The 14,136-nt window shown below is 51.0% G+C and overlaps 5 protein-coding genes across 5 annotated transcripts; 1 reads left to right on the top strand and 4 right to left on the bottom strand.

The window, feature by feature from the left end:
* Positions 1-1,227: 1,227 nt before the first annotated feature.
* CTAM01_15779 (uncharacterized protein) lies at positions 1,228-1,775 on the bottom strand (the record flags this gene model as incomplete). The annotated part of the gene is made up of 2 exons (XM_060531773.1): positions 1,228-1,505; positions 1,574-1,775. The coding sequence occupies 2 exons, from the start codon at positions 1,773-1,775 to the stop codon at positions 1,228-1,230; spliced, it is 480 nt and encodes a 159-aa protein (XP_060373663.1).
* Positions 1,776-3,238: 1,463 nt separating this feature from the next.
* On the bottom strand, positions 3,239-4,216 carry CTAM01_15778 (NmrA-like family protein; the record flags this gene model as incomplete). The annotated part of the gene is made up of 1 exon (XM_060531772.1): positions 3,239-4,216. One exon carries the CDS (start codon positions 4,214-4,216, stop codon positions 3,239-3,241), a length of 978 nt encoding a protein of 325 aa, XP_060373662.1.
* A 1,673-nt stretch (positions 4,217-5,889) lies between these two features.
* CTAM01_15777 (uncharacterized protein) lies at positions 5,890-7,515 on the bottom strand (the record flags this gene model as incomplete). Its single annotated transcript, XM_060531771.1, has 4 exons — positions 5,890-6,496; positions 6,551-6,805; positions 7,041-7,285; positions 7,504-7,515. The coding sequence occupies 4 exons, from the start codon at positions 7,513-7,515 to the stop codon at positions 5,890-5,892; spliced, it is 1,119 nt and encodes a 372-aa protein (XP_060373661.1).
* A 1,507-nt stretch (positions 7,516-9,022) lies between these two features.
* On the top strand, positions 9,023-9,773 carry CTAM01_15776 (glycosyl hydrolase family 11; the record flags this gene model as incomplete). The annotated part of the gene is made up of 2 exons (XM_060531770.1): positions 9,023-9,376; positions 9,438-9,773. The coding sequence occupies 2 exons, from the start codon at positions 9,023-9,025 to the stop codon at positions 9,771-9,773; spliced, it is 690 nt and encodes a 229-aa protein (XP_060373660.1).
* A 2,010-nt stretch (positions 9,774-11,783) lies between these two features.
* On the bottom strand, positions 11,784-14,101 carry CTAM01_15775 (copper amine oxidase; the record flags this gene model as incomplete). Its single annotated transcript, XM_060531769.1, has 5 exons — positions 11,784-11,943; positions 12,007-12,851; positions 12,911-13,036; positions 13,104-13,680; positions 13,764-14,101. 5 exons carry the CDS (start codon positions 14,099-14,101, stop codon positions 11,784-11,786), a joined length of 2,046 nt encoding a protein of 681 aa, XP_060373659.1.
* Positions 14,102-14,136: the final 35 nt, after the last annotated feature.

Below are 14,136 nucleotides of genomic sequence, written 5' to 3'. Positions count from 1 at the left end.
TCCTCGAGAGCCTGACGAAGCTGATCTTCGGTATATTGAGGCATTATATATAGAAGAAGACATGTGCAAAAGATGAGCCCATTTGGACGCGAATTGAAAATGTTGTGATAAAAGGAGGTTGGGGGTGGGCATTGGGTTGTGGTGGATTTTCGCGTTTTTGTGGGTGCCAGAAACAGGGGGGTGCCAGGAAGTGGGTATGTTGACTTACTGTGATGTTGATGGGGTTGCCGACGGTGTCGAAGTTAGAGGAGATGTACAGCGAATTATCCTTCTTATTATAGATACCACCCTCATGAAAGGCTTCCCATGAAGTCTCTTGGGCGACTTTGCCAGTCGCATTCTGACCTATCAGCTTGGAAAATGACGGTTGATATGACAGAAACTCAACCGCGGCAGCTTTTGCCCAGAGCATCATGGTAGCCCAGAGTGAGAGGACCACGACATAGTTGGAGAACCGAGAGATAATAAGCATTGTTTATGAGTTTGACAAGTTTCCTTGACTAAGAGCATATGATTCTCAGCTTGAGATACTGCTGGAACGGGTGGAGAGTTTTGCGTCGGCCTCTTTCAAGCGCGTTACGTGAAAGAGCGAGCAGCGAGAAAGTAGCGTGTCAGGATGGGTATATGTAGTTACGGCGAAGGAGCAGGCTACAACGGCCGGACCTTGTGCAATACCATCGAAGCACGCTGTAGCACAAAGGGGCGCGCACTGCTCGAAACCTACATGTATGATGACTCCGTATGACCATCCAGGTATAGTTCTCTTCTCACGGGTGGGATGTGGATTAGAAGGCTCTTGAATCCGGGGCAAGGTCTGCTTGACCACGTCAGACGATCTGCGACAATGCAGTACGTGCAACACGAATTTGTACAGCATTAATACCTTAGACGAGCTCAAGCCAGTGACGGAACTTTAATCTTGTATGATTACGACTGGAGATGTGAAACCTGCAGTGCAATGTTGTACCACATCTGAATTTATCAACGAGGGAAAAGGCTCTCCGCAAAACTTAGATTACACCAATCGTAGCTGGGCGGGAAGCAAGCGTCGACAGTCTGGTTCAACAGAAAAGAGCTCATATTAGGCGCTATAGCGACAATTCCAAGCAAAAAAGGTGTGCCTGCTGCAGCGCCAAGAATCTACCGCAGCTCAATATACGCGTGATTCGAGCGACCTATCTCCCAAAGATGCAAAACTTTGTTACATAAACCAGCACACCCACGCTTTCAGGCATCCGGGGTGAGCTGGTACGCCTCTATGACGATGAAGTCATTGCCAACCGTCGTAATTCCAGCAATTGCGATATTGTTCACCCAGTAGTACTCGTCATTACCAGTCTCTAGTGTGATGTGCGTCAAAATGCGTCCATCCGGCTGGCTAGGGCCCTGGGAGTGTGCAAAAATGTCGACGCCATCGTTGGTGCGAATTTGATAGTAGGCGTCGACGTTGAACGTGCCCTTCGAGTCAAAGAGGCCCCAGTCTGCGCCTATGCTCAGCACCTCGCCTGGCCGGGCAAAGTTGTCAGCCCAATGCAAAATAATTCAGCCCTTTTCTTGGTCGACGCAAGCATACCTGAAAGCTTGGATCCCGTAAGTGTGCCCCCAAGAATTGGTATAGAAAGTCTGGTACCCTTAGGACCAGGACCGAAAGATGTTTGCTGTCCAGTGGTAATGTTGGCTTGGAACAAAACTCCTGATTGCAAGGCTGCAGCGGCAGTACCCAGGCAGGACAGAAGACCCAAAGATGCCAGGTTGAGGATTATTGAGGACAACATAGCGGTGCGGCGTAAGAGAAAACTGATTAAGTTGTGTTTCAAGTCGTTAAGCTTGTTCGGGACGAGACTTAGGATGAACTCTGGGGTTCTATATATGCTAGATAGCAGCCAGCGGCATGATCCAAGTCCAAGTGTGCTATGCCTCATTGATACAAGCCAGATTCCATTTCGGATTTGTGAGCAAGGCCAAGATTTTTGTTTTCGTGGCAGGTGTCAGTCAACACTGGAAATCGAAACGGGCAGCCCGGAACTGGTAGTGCGAGGTCACGAAAATGTGCCCGCTGGACCTACGAGCTGAGACTACGACACGACCGTAAACATCATCGGCTACCTGAGCTTTCCCCGGTGACTGGCATCGCTTTCTCCGGTGTATCTCCCCCACCCCCCCCCCCCCTGGGGGTCCATGTCGATGGTAGTTGCTTGCTAGCGGCTGTGGTAAGTTCACACTCTAATTGGAGAAGCTTCCACCCGCAACAAATCAAACGAGAAAATACAACTTGAGACGGACAAAATCGGAGTCCCGGCGTTCCTCTGAGCATCCTACTTGATCCGCGGTCGGATCATCTCGAGTATTTACTCTTTGAGCATGATCCCTGCGACGTTAACCGCGCGCTATGTGCTGAACAAGATTACAGTTTGGAGCTACACAACTTGTCCACGTACAGGGTAGGGATACTTGACTAGTTGAATGCCTCGGCGAATTCTTTCCTATTCTGGCGATCACACATACTGAGTACTCTTGTTGAATGTGTAAGTTCACTTAACTCAGTCGCAACTATTGAATCTACCATGTTACGGAGATTGATATCCGCGTGCCGACAATACCAGGTTCATGGCGTAACTTGATTCGGGTTGTGAACTCCAAGAAGCCTGCAATGAGGCCTACTCATAAGGTTTTCCTTACGAAAAGAGAAGTATAGATTAATCACTTCGACTGGTCTTCTAAGGATCGACGCCAAATCTTAATTCTCCGGCTTGGAGTTCAATGATTTGTGTCAGATGAGAGATATTTGCCTATCTCTGCATTGGCGAAGGTCAAAGAAGCAAGCGATTTCCTGACAGTACGCAACTCACAATGAGTCTGGCTTGGTCGTCAGACCTAGCTGAGTCGATAATGATCATAGCAACTGATACTCCATACGAATCTCTCCAAAATGACTCTATTCTGCCAAACATAGTTTTCACGAGCGCATATAATATTAGATCTAAGATGATTTTTAAAGCCATCAAGAATGACTTCGTGTAGTAAATCGGGTGACAAATTGCTTACGGTTAGTATGAACTTCACTGATAGAATCCATACCATACTAACAAAGCTCGTACAAGTGATTTAAGCATTCTGTATTCTACCGAGCTCAGAACCGCACTAGATAAATGACTAAATGTTGCTTCACATCGTTGCAAAAGCTCGAACGTTACATTCTGGCTATCTTCGTCTGGAGGAATGTCACATAACCACAGCACTAAGCCTTAGAAACAAGCGTGGCTTTGATTTCGTCCTTCAAGTGTTCGAGCCCTCGCGCAAAGTTGTATACTTTGGCCTCGATACCAAGATTTCCGATAGATATGGTCTCTTGAGGATAATAGCTGTACCAATCGGGGTATTGTTCACTGAACCTGAATTGACTAGCCATTTCGGGACCAAATACAGGTCCGACAAGTTTGGAGATCTCCGTGTCCGTTAATTCGGCGTACACGGCAGGCTTGCCAGTAGTCTTGCTCCATCCCTCGACCACCGCTATCCATGGTATAAAGTCGGTTACAATCGGGACGTATTTTGTATGCGTCTTTTCCGGCTGAGAGATGATGGCATGGACGACAATGCCAGTATTGAGGGAGACGACTCCGGCAACAGGGACGATACCATCAGCCTTAGATGGTTGCGCCAAGATGTATTGTCCCAGATACGGTTGAGGAAACATCAAAGGCTGGTTGACCATATTGTCCAGATACCATCCTAACCACACGTAGGTAGTCTTTGCTACAAGGCCGGGATGGGCTTTCTTCACGTGTTCCCCGCCCCTCGCCTTTGCATCCCAATGGGGACATGGAAGCTTGCCGTTAGAGATATCTCTACAATTCGGCATCGTACTGAGAATCAAATGCTTGAGAGTCGAACACTGGGTACAAGCATCAGCAATGTTGATGAACTGCTGCTCCTCATCTTTTTCAGCAGCCTCTAAGCTATGCTCGGGAGCGATTTCCCAGAAGTTTGTCGTCCCGAAAACTGCCGTGGCACCCGAGAAGGCTTCAGATAAAGTTGAAGAATTATTGAGATCAGCAAAGACAATCTCGATTCCAAGCCTTTCGAGTTCCTTGGCTTTATCGCTGTTTGGGTTCTGAGTCAGACCTCGTACTTTCCAAGCCGGGTCTTTGGCAAAGATGCGGGCGACAGAACCACCCTGAGTGCCTGTGGCTCCGGTAACGACGATGAGAGGCATGTCGGAAAGTTGAAAGTCGAGATTTAATCGACCTGTCCAAATGGAATAGTATATGTTAGGTCAAGCGGGAAGGGTTTTCATTCGCATCGGCTGGGTTTAAATGTATCTTGTCCCTGGGTGCGGCGCGTTGAACAACTCCGGCTCCGAGAACAGCAAGCGTAATAACCGCGCGAGTATCAGTCATCTCGAAGCCTGTAATTGCAATAAGCTGCATACATAGGCCTTTGTGCAACACTTCGCCATGTGAGCACCCGTGCTGCACCAAAGAATGCGTCACTACCGCGCGGCCAAGAGGAGGACTCGCGCTATTGACCTCTATTTTTCTGTGGTCGCTATGGCCCCACTCTATTGATTGAAGGTTCTTTCAGCAATAGCTTTGTACTTCATTAACATTTGCATAGGGGGATGCTCTACGTGAGGGTTGAGAGGAGGGGGGCGGGGGGCGGTTAAGCGTGGAATAGGTTACTAAGACATGTCTGTTATGGAGAATACTATTCATTGTTGCAACATTATGCTTCTTATATTCATAGATCATGAGCTTAATAGGACAAATTTGTTACAACCAGCTAGTTGTAGTGAGGTATGTTAGCAGAAGTTGAGGCTGCTAGATCTAAGGAACAGTCGCGTAACCGTGGATTTCCTTTTGTATGTTGAAGTTAAGTATTCGGTGATCAGTCGTAATGTTGTCAAGGTTCTTATTGAAGATAGCTGAAACTGCTCATGAGACTGAACACTTAGTTGATACGATAGAGAATCAACTGGTCCTGAGGCTTTGTCTTGTATCAATGTCGTTTCTCCATGGAATTTGCCATTTAATGTCGTTGACAAGTATCGGGATTCGAGTTGAGGATCTTCCGCTCACACACTTGGAATATTCGAGTGCACGTACTATGAAAACCCGCACGGGTCGTTTCGATAGGAGACAATAACCACATGAAATCACAATCTTCTATCAGAAGTGTCTCCATTGGGAGTGTTGACAGTTCCCGTTTGCGTGATCGCACGGGTCAAATCAACCAGGCACGGTGTTTCACTTAACCACCGTCGGTCGTTTTCGCCCAGAGCTGTTGGAATTTAGCATTGGCTAGGTTTGAGACTGTATGATGCCACGGACGCAGGATAAGAGCAGTAGAGAAATGAATGCTTACACGAGTGCACCAACGACGTCGATGACAAATATCAATTGACGAGTTCCTAGCATTAAAAGCCATGACATCATTCCACACTTCTGGCCCTCAAATATGATAACATATCACTGACGGCAGTGGTTTCTCGTCTCAATCACACGATTGTATTTGAATCACGCTTATCGTAAGACACCTCAGCAGAACCTCAGCCAGTGAAACACATGGCATTAGTAGAATATTAACATCAACTCGAAAATACTATAGAACGACTTACCTATTTGAAGTACGGCGCAAGCTCCTGGTCTCTTTAAAAATCTAGTATTACGGCTACTTCACCCTAAGGGATACCAACGGTGCAATTAGGACATGATATACAGACAGCAGGCTTATGATTATGAAAAGAGTTCATAGGAATTTAATCAAATAACATCAAAGCTGCGATTACATGTTGTCCCCATCCCTTGAAACCCATGCCACCCAATGCCATTACCGTCGTTAAGAAATCACGGCTTATTACTAGAGTGTTATACAAAAAGGGCCACCGGGTTAGCTCGCAGCGCTGAACGTCTCGCCACCCGTCTCAAGATACTTCTTCTCCTGTGCAGTAGACTCCCTGCCCATGGCCATGTTTCTATGCGGGTATCGTCCAAACTGCACGATGATGTCGCGATGCTTCGTCTCAAAATCACAATTCGTCTCTAGCAGGTCTCTAGCGGCTTCTTTCTGCACCGCCAACACGCCCCAGCACTTGCGCTGATCGTCGCTGCCGGCCTCTCCGTCTTCAGCCATCAGCTCCTCAAAATCGTCCTTCATCTGCTGGTACTGCGCCACAGCAAAGTCGTGCAGCGCCAGGTCCTCGGAGTGCATGAAGGGCAGGTAGAACCACATACGGTAGGCCACGCGGTACTTGATCCTGTTGTGAGTCGCAGCGCCGGCGTTGATGGCGTGACGTGCGATTTCTCGCGCAATAGGGTCAAAGAACTTAAAGACTGTCGATGACTCTGGACCCCGGTAGATGTTTCGCGGGACTTGGTCTAGGAGCAGGACCAGACCGAGCCACTGCAAAGGTGTGAATGGCCTCACAATTGTGAGAATGTCTCGAGTTGTGATCTTGGCTGACTTCATGGCCTCCAAAACGGGGCGGAATTTCTTCCTGTAGGTGCACATTAGCAGAATGATCTTTGATGCGATCTAAAGAACAACATACACGCAAGCCTCATCAAAGTCGACGTCGGAGTAGAACCATCGGCCCATCTGGCTCCTCTGAGGTAAGATATAGGCCTCATCGGTCTTGAGATGCTTGAACCAGAACCGGCGGAGCTTCTCAAGCAGATCAGGCGTGAGGGTTTCCTTGAGCCGCGCCTTTGCGTGCGTCTTGCACGAGTTGGACCGCGGCAATCCCCCAATGGACAACATCGGCATCATTTTGTCGTCAGATTCGTCGTCAGATTCGCGATGACAGCTAGAAGAATGGAAACCTCGTCTGCTCGGAGCCGTCGTCGTTGTCGACGGGTCTCGCTGATGGCATGTCAAGGGAAGGCAAGCACCACGACTCCTCACCGCCTGCGACGTTGAGTTGTGCCACTTCTGCTGCTCCCACGGCTTCACCCGCAAGAGACGGCGGTCGACACACCCCGCATTTCGAAGGGTGCGACTTATGATCTGATGAGGAGGCATGACAGCCACCTCTCACTTACAGAACGACAAAGGGTGGCCAATGGGCGGAGGGTGGTGCCACCAGAGCTCGCACTGACGTCGTCTCGTCTGCTGTCTTTGCTGCCCTTTCGTTTCTGGGGGAGGTCTGGTCAGAAAGGGGGAAAGTCTGGACGCGTCGAAATGCGGGGTTTGTGCAGGCCGAGCGCCCCATTGTGCAAGTCAGGGTCCCTCGCTTGCCATCCGCTAATGCAAAGAAGAGCGAGCTGGGCGTGCTGGCGCTGGCGTGCTGCTTTGCTTATGTTAGCGGCTGGATGGTGGCACAGGATCGATTGGGTGGGGATGTGGCTTGGGGGCAGCACTTGATCCCACCAAGCATCCAACTACGTGGAAATCGGCATTATGGCAGAGAGGATCCAAGGCGTTGGACAAACTCGGAGGCTTGGTCGAGAACGGCCATACGTTGGAATGTGGCGTAGATCAGGGATCGGCAGAGGCCAGACAAACCCGGTTCATCATGGCGTAGGGTTCCGTTCGCTCTGGACTCTGGAGAGATGAGTGTGGTTAATCCGGAAGCTTTATGGCGAGGGACAGCTCAGAGTTAGAACTGACGTCAGTTGAGACCGCGCGCCTAGGAAAATGTAAGAGAGAACGAAAGATACTCACGCTGCGGCGTCTAACTCAAACGTACAGATCCGGCGGCAAAAGCAGTGTAACATAGGTATCTCATTAAAGTACCGGCATGACTCCCGTGGTTACTTGGCGGGCTAGAATGAATGTGGCCCGGAATCGAGTTTCGAGATTATTACTAGGTTGAACGAAAGCTTGGGTCCGGCTGCACAAGAAAACATGGTACTATCATAAGAGACCTTATAAGCCGGCCAACTAAACCTCGGCGTTCATGCTTTTCCCCACACTGGCACCATGGAAGCTAATTGTTCGCGAGATTCAAAAAAAGGCAGTGAATCTGGTACGCTAAAATTCGCAGCCTCCGTTCCTCTGCTCCGGAGACCACTAGATGACTTCAGCCGACGGCTAAAGAGATCTATTCCCACCTCGAGGTCAGCAGTCACGCAGCATGCCCCCCAAGTGCCGCTGAATCGTTCACGGGCCGCTGCTAGTGCCACCATCCCGAACCTTAACAGCTTGTTTTAAAGATGATGCTCGAGATCCCGTCCAACTTTAAGATGGCTTCTGGGATCATCTCAGCTGTCATTTATTCTGGATAAATGCCATCCTGGAGACCGGCATGGCCGGCTAAACAAGCGATCATGTGTAATAGGGGGACGGACGAGCTGCCTCTTTGCCTCTAAGACTCTTTTCCCGAGAAAATAAAAGAGGAACCGCTTTCTCGGCCGCAGTGCCGGAGCATGCCCCTTGCGTAAATTGCGGAGAGCGTAGCAAGGATCATGCAACATCGGCCCCGGCTTGGTTCATTTACTCCCGACGATGCGGCCACTCAATCCGACTCCTGACCTAAACTCGACACGTCCATTGGCGGAACCCCACAGTTCCTCATCGGTCCATCACGGCCGGCCACTCGTCGACCGTTTGGGAAAGATTTCCCAGGGGTTGGTGATGAGCCAGTGAACCACACATGGGCTCTTGTCACCCCAAAACCGAAAAGCTCGTAAACTTCGCGCAACTCTGCTAAGAGAGCAACTTCTTGAAGTTCCCACCCGGTCCCAAGAATGCTACCCACGTGGGTCGACGTTAGTTTATTCTGGGCAAGGCGGTCCCATCGAGAACACAACCCCCAGTTCCCATGCAACCGATGCCCAAATACCCATAGGAAACGGCACTTGAATCTCCGTTTTCCCCTGTCATCCCATCATCGGTTGCTGCTCTGGGCCCAGAGAAACGATCGAGAAAGAATTAGATTGAAAAGGACGGGGTTCGTCCTCGCCCATCCCACGATGCTCTCCTTTCCTCCTCTCTCAGCCTCACCAGCCTCTCTGTTCATACTCCGACCGCTACATTCGTTCTCTTGACCTTTTTTGTACATATCAAAAACCAACCTGTCAATATGGTTTCATTCACTTCTCTCTTCACGGCCTCTTTGGCCGTCGTCGGCGCCCTCGCCGCCCCCGCCACCGACAAGCCCATGACCACCGACCTCATCAAGCGCGCTTCGACCCCCTCCTCCCAGGGAACCAGCAACGGTTACTTCTACAGCTTCTGGACCGATGGCGCCTCCCCCGTCACATACACCAACGGCGCCGCTGGCGCTTACAGCATCCAGTGGCAGTCTGGCGGCAACTTTGTCGGTGGAAAGGGCTGGAAGACTGGTGGTGCCAAGAGCATCAAGTACTCTGGCACTTGGTCCCCCGTCAACAACGGCAACAGCTACCTGACCGTCTACGGATGGACTAGAAACCCTGTAAGTGACCTGCTACTACATGAGTGCACATTAGCAGACTCGCTGACCCAAACCTTCACAGCTCATCGAGTACTACATCGTCGAGAACCACGGCGAGTACAACCCCGGTAGCGCTGGTACCCTCAAGGGCCAGGTCACCTCCGACGGTTCCGTCTACAAGCTGTACGAGAGCACCCGTACCAACGCCCCGTCCATCGACGGTACCCAGACCTTCAAGCAGTTCTGGGCCATTCGCGAGAGCAAGCGCGTCGGCGGCACCGTCACCACCCAGAACTTCTTCACCGCCTGGAAGAACGCTGGCATGACCCTCGGTACCTCCTTTGACTACATGATCGTCGCCACCGAGGGCTACCAGTCCGCCGGCTCGGCCAGCATCAAGGTCGAGACCGCTGCTTAAATGCAGAACACTTTTGAGCCAACATGGGCTTTGGATGTGGGCGACATTGAGGATGAGAAAGGGCCTAGGGATGATCAAAGCGTGTATTGTCGCGCACGTGGGAATTTCAGGGGTTGTCGGACGCAAATCGATCACGATGGAAATTAAGATGGCCTGCAGGCGGAGGGCGGGTCTTGCGGCTGCTCAAAAAGGCAGAATTTCTTCAACTTGATCCTTTTGAGATCCAAGTGCTGTCTGCAAAATAAACCACCTACTTCCCATCAATAGGCGCTCAAGCTGTGCCAATCCTCAAGTTCTACAAGATACGACGAGGAACTTAGGCGATTGAAAATTTGGATTCGGGGAATCGACCTGGCCTCCCTTTCGGTCCTCGTGTCTGAGCACTATAGAAAACAAATATATTGAATCCACACAAAGAGCCTAATTCTGTCGAACACGACATGCACCCCGGGCGAGTCGCCAAATTCGGCCGATGGGAGCTGGGTGCACCAGAACGTATTTCAGGTCCACTGTATGGGCAGACGATCATATTTAGATGCCGGATAACTTGTGCATCAACAAGCTCGGACTGCACTTAACCAAGTGACACTCGAGCTGAATGCCACGACACCAAGTCTGCGTGTCATCAGGCTGTCAGTTGCCGCCGATAGATGTCAACCCACTAATACCGATCGCGACGCAATTGCGAGTGGTCTTGCGGCATATGCTGAATATCCATTATCAATTTCAAGATACAATTGAGCCCACCCACTGAATCGCTGTTCGGTCTTCGCAGGTACGTTGCGAGACTTCAAATTGAAAGAGAGGAAAGTTGCGGCCGGACTTTTTGGAACATGCAGAACATCATGGTCCATTGAGCAAGAGCTTTATATAAGCAGCTTTTCTGTTCCTTAGCCAGGATGCTTCAGTCCTTGACGCACTTACCAGTTGGGTACTCCCCGTCTGATTGAGCATTTATGGCTGTCAGGTAGAACAGGCAATTGTCGAGAATCGCACCGGGCATGACGGTAGCTAAGTATGGAAGACGTTGGATATCATTTATTGTAGATATCGGCATCCCACAGCTCTCGGTCTCATTGACTTGAGGACCTCCCCGATCTCGGACTAAGGCCTGACTTCCTTGTGTCAACAGTTGTGGTCTTCGTCGGCGATACGCCACCATCACACGATCTAATCATCTAAATGAGTGCTTTCCGGTTCCGAGCTATGCGTTCTCTTATCTCTTGTGGGGGTTCGTTGACGTGTTTTGTTTCGCCGGAATCGTTCCGATGGTTACCTGCCCGTAGGGTTATCTTATCTCAACGTAAATTGACACCGATCCTCGACACACGGGGGCTACGGAAAGGTTAATGTTGGTCACCAGGCTTAGGCACCCAAGGATGGCAAGTGATAGCAGTGGATCATACATGGAGCCTTTCGGGGTTGCACTAGAGATAGTGGCTCAGATCACCATGGCGTGTTTGGAAGATTGAAGCAAGGCTTCTTCGAGATACAGATTCGGCAGATGAGTTGGATGGTAGAGAGATGTGACGGACTATCTATGGCTTCATTAGCATAATCCAGCGCATCACAGATGAAGTCCTCCACGTGGTATAATTAACATTTTGAGAATTGCAAGCCATGAGGACAATAATTCCGGTGTTGCCAGTCAGCCCATCGAGTGAAAATCTCAATGCTGCATCTAGATCCTCGTATTATAGCAGTCTGATATAAATTTGCATTGCAGTATTAGGAAACATACGAAAAAAGTAAAAGGCTCAAAGAGGTACAGTTACTTTCATCAGAAGTAGCCAGTACTACACCAGGCAATTCCAGAATATTCAGAATGATCAACGATGAGATGTGCTAGTCAAAACACTCGGTTCAGCTAACACTCGCGAGGCCTAATAATGAGGTAATCTTGAGATGAAATTGTAACTAATGATTCTGATATCATGGGTCTCATGCTCTATATAAAAACAGCGCTTTTTCATAAAATACATAGACTGATGGTCAATCTGATCAGTCCGTTTACAAGTTGCTCTTGATGGGAGCCTCCTTCTCAGCACAGCAGCTCTGGTTGCCCGAAGTCAATTGAGAGCCAATGTCCTTGTTTGAAGGCACATCAAGCGCAGGGTTTCCAGTGAAGAAGTCAGAGGGAGTAATGTGCAATTGCAACATCTCGACGGGCCTGATTCCATTATTAGTCGGTCTGCAATCACAGAATCGCTGTCAAATCAAGGGTAATACTCACATGACGGGCCAATCCTCAATGCGAGGGTTGTGTGTCAGACCGAAGACACTCCAGACGACAACGTCCTGGTTCAGGACGTCCTCGTTCCTGTCAGCAGCATCGCTGACACCGCCGACCTCGAGCTTGCTCTGCAGGGTGTACCGACCGCCAGCGAATAGCTCGTGGTCCTTGTACTTAGTGACCCAGAGGTGGTGGCGCGCGAACAGCGCACGCTTGGACTGCACGCTGTTGGGGTCGGCGAGCAGGAGCTGCGTCGCCGGCGGCGTGATCTTGTATCCGACGGGCTTGCCGCTGATGGGGTTCGGCTTGCTGAGGTTCTGGATCTTGAAGACGCGGTTGTTCATCGGGGCGGCATCGAAGCCCGCCGACGTCGTGATGGGCGTCTGCCTGACCTCGTACAGGTTGCCGTTCGGGTTCGTCCGCTGGTCCATCTTGAGCGGCAGACTCTCCTCCTGCACGACCGTGTTCTCATGGCCGTCGACGGAGGGGTCGATGCGCACGCAGAAGACGTGCTGGTGGTTCTGCGCCAGGGCGCCGGGGCTGACGACATTACCCCAGGGGGCGGTCTTGCCGGGGTCGATGTTGACGACGGAGACAATACCCGTGGCACGGGCCTCGACAACGATGCCGGCTGCTTGGTCGAACTTGAAGTTGAAGATGTACTCGTAGTTGGCGAGAGTGATGATAAACTGGATGACGAGCTCACGGCGGCGGGTGACGACGGCACGGCCAGTGCGCCAGTTGGTGTGCTTCCAGTTGATACCGTTGTCCTGCTCGTGAAGGCAGATGACGTTCTTGGTCTCAACGGCACTTCCCTTGGCATCGGTAAGAACACCATCAAAATACTATGCCAACCATGTCAGTGGACTGCTATGACTTTGGAGTATTCAGCATTGAGACATACCTTGATAACACCGAGGCAATCACAGCCAAGAGTCAAGTTGTTGACTGCGTTACCAAGACCACCATCACCAAAGTCAAAGGCTTGCTTGCGGTGGAAAGGTGGGCGAGGGTCAGCGTAAGGTACAGTCTAGAGCACATTCTTGTTAGTGAAAGCTCTAGAACCAAAACTAAGTACAAGTGTTGAAGTAACTTACCATGTCGCTCATGCTGAGACGGTACATGACCGGACGTCCATCATAGCGGACATCGTGAACAACAGCACCCTCACGAGGGTTGAAGGTAACACGCATGCGCCACTTCTGCCACTCAATGAGGTTGCCATCCGTGATGGAGAAACTGGGACCCTCGGGCTGGACAACAGTCAAGGGCTTCAGGTCCTTGCGCGTGCCATTGGGCAACAGCTCAGGCACATACTCGCTCTCCTGGCAGTGGTCAACAATGGTGGGCTTATGGGTCTTGCCCTGGAGGGCGTCGCCCTTGCCACCGGTAGCCAGCTCATCAATGCGCACAATCTCCTTGGTGTGCGCATCCATGACGGGGATGAGGGGCAGGGGGTAGGCGTAGAAGTTGGAGTCCGGGTTGCCGCTCCTTGTGTCACGGGCGAAGATCAGGGCCTGGAAGAAGCGGCTGTCCCCGTCCGCGGCATCGGGTGCGCCATAGGGCCACGGCTCGACGACGACCTCGAAGCCCTCTGGCAGCTGCAGCTCCGCGATCTTCTCCTTGAAGAGCGGGGAACGCTCGACAGCTTGAGCGAGGGTCTCGAACTCATAGCTTAGCACGTATGCATGTTAGCGCTGCAGAACTTAATGGAAACCTGGGAGCCAGCTAGGGGGGGTGTTAAGGGCTAGGCGTACACAGTCAGACTTGCTTGGTGCTCGGAACCAATGACCTTCTGGTCAACGATCTTTCCCAGGCCCAAGTCTACGATAGACTCGGTGTACTGGGCTTTGCTGGCGCCGCCAATGACATCGTAGAAGGCTTGTGCGCATCTCGCTGGTCTCGGTGAGGAGGCTGTGAGTTTACCAGAGTGCTCGAGCTCCAGGAACTTGGTCACATCTGCTTTTGGCGGCTCCCAGAGGTAAATCACTCTGAAGTCCAGGACTGATCCGCCGTGCGCTGCAAGGACAATGTCTCGCGCCCGGTTGGTCTCTTCCGAAGACAGAGCGGACAAGGGGTGCGGAATGGGTGCCATTGTGGGAGAGGAGAGGTCGAGTAGGGAAGGTCGGA

The sequence above is a fragment of the Colletotrichum tamarilloi genome (genome assembly GCF_030869305.1).
Source record: "Colletotrichum tamarilloi strain Tom-12 chromosome Unknown Scaffold_177.1, whole genome shotgun sequence".
In the NCBI taxonomy this organism is placed as follows: Eukaryota; Fungi; Ascomycota; class Sordariomycetes; order Glomerellales; family Glomerellaceae; genus Colletotrichum; species Colletotrichum tamarilloi.
Note: the sequence above shows the minus strand (reverse complement) of the source record. Positions and strands in the feature narration are given on the sequence as shown.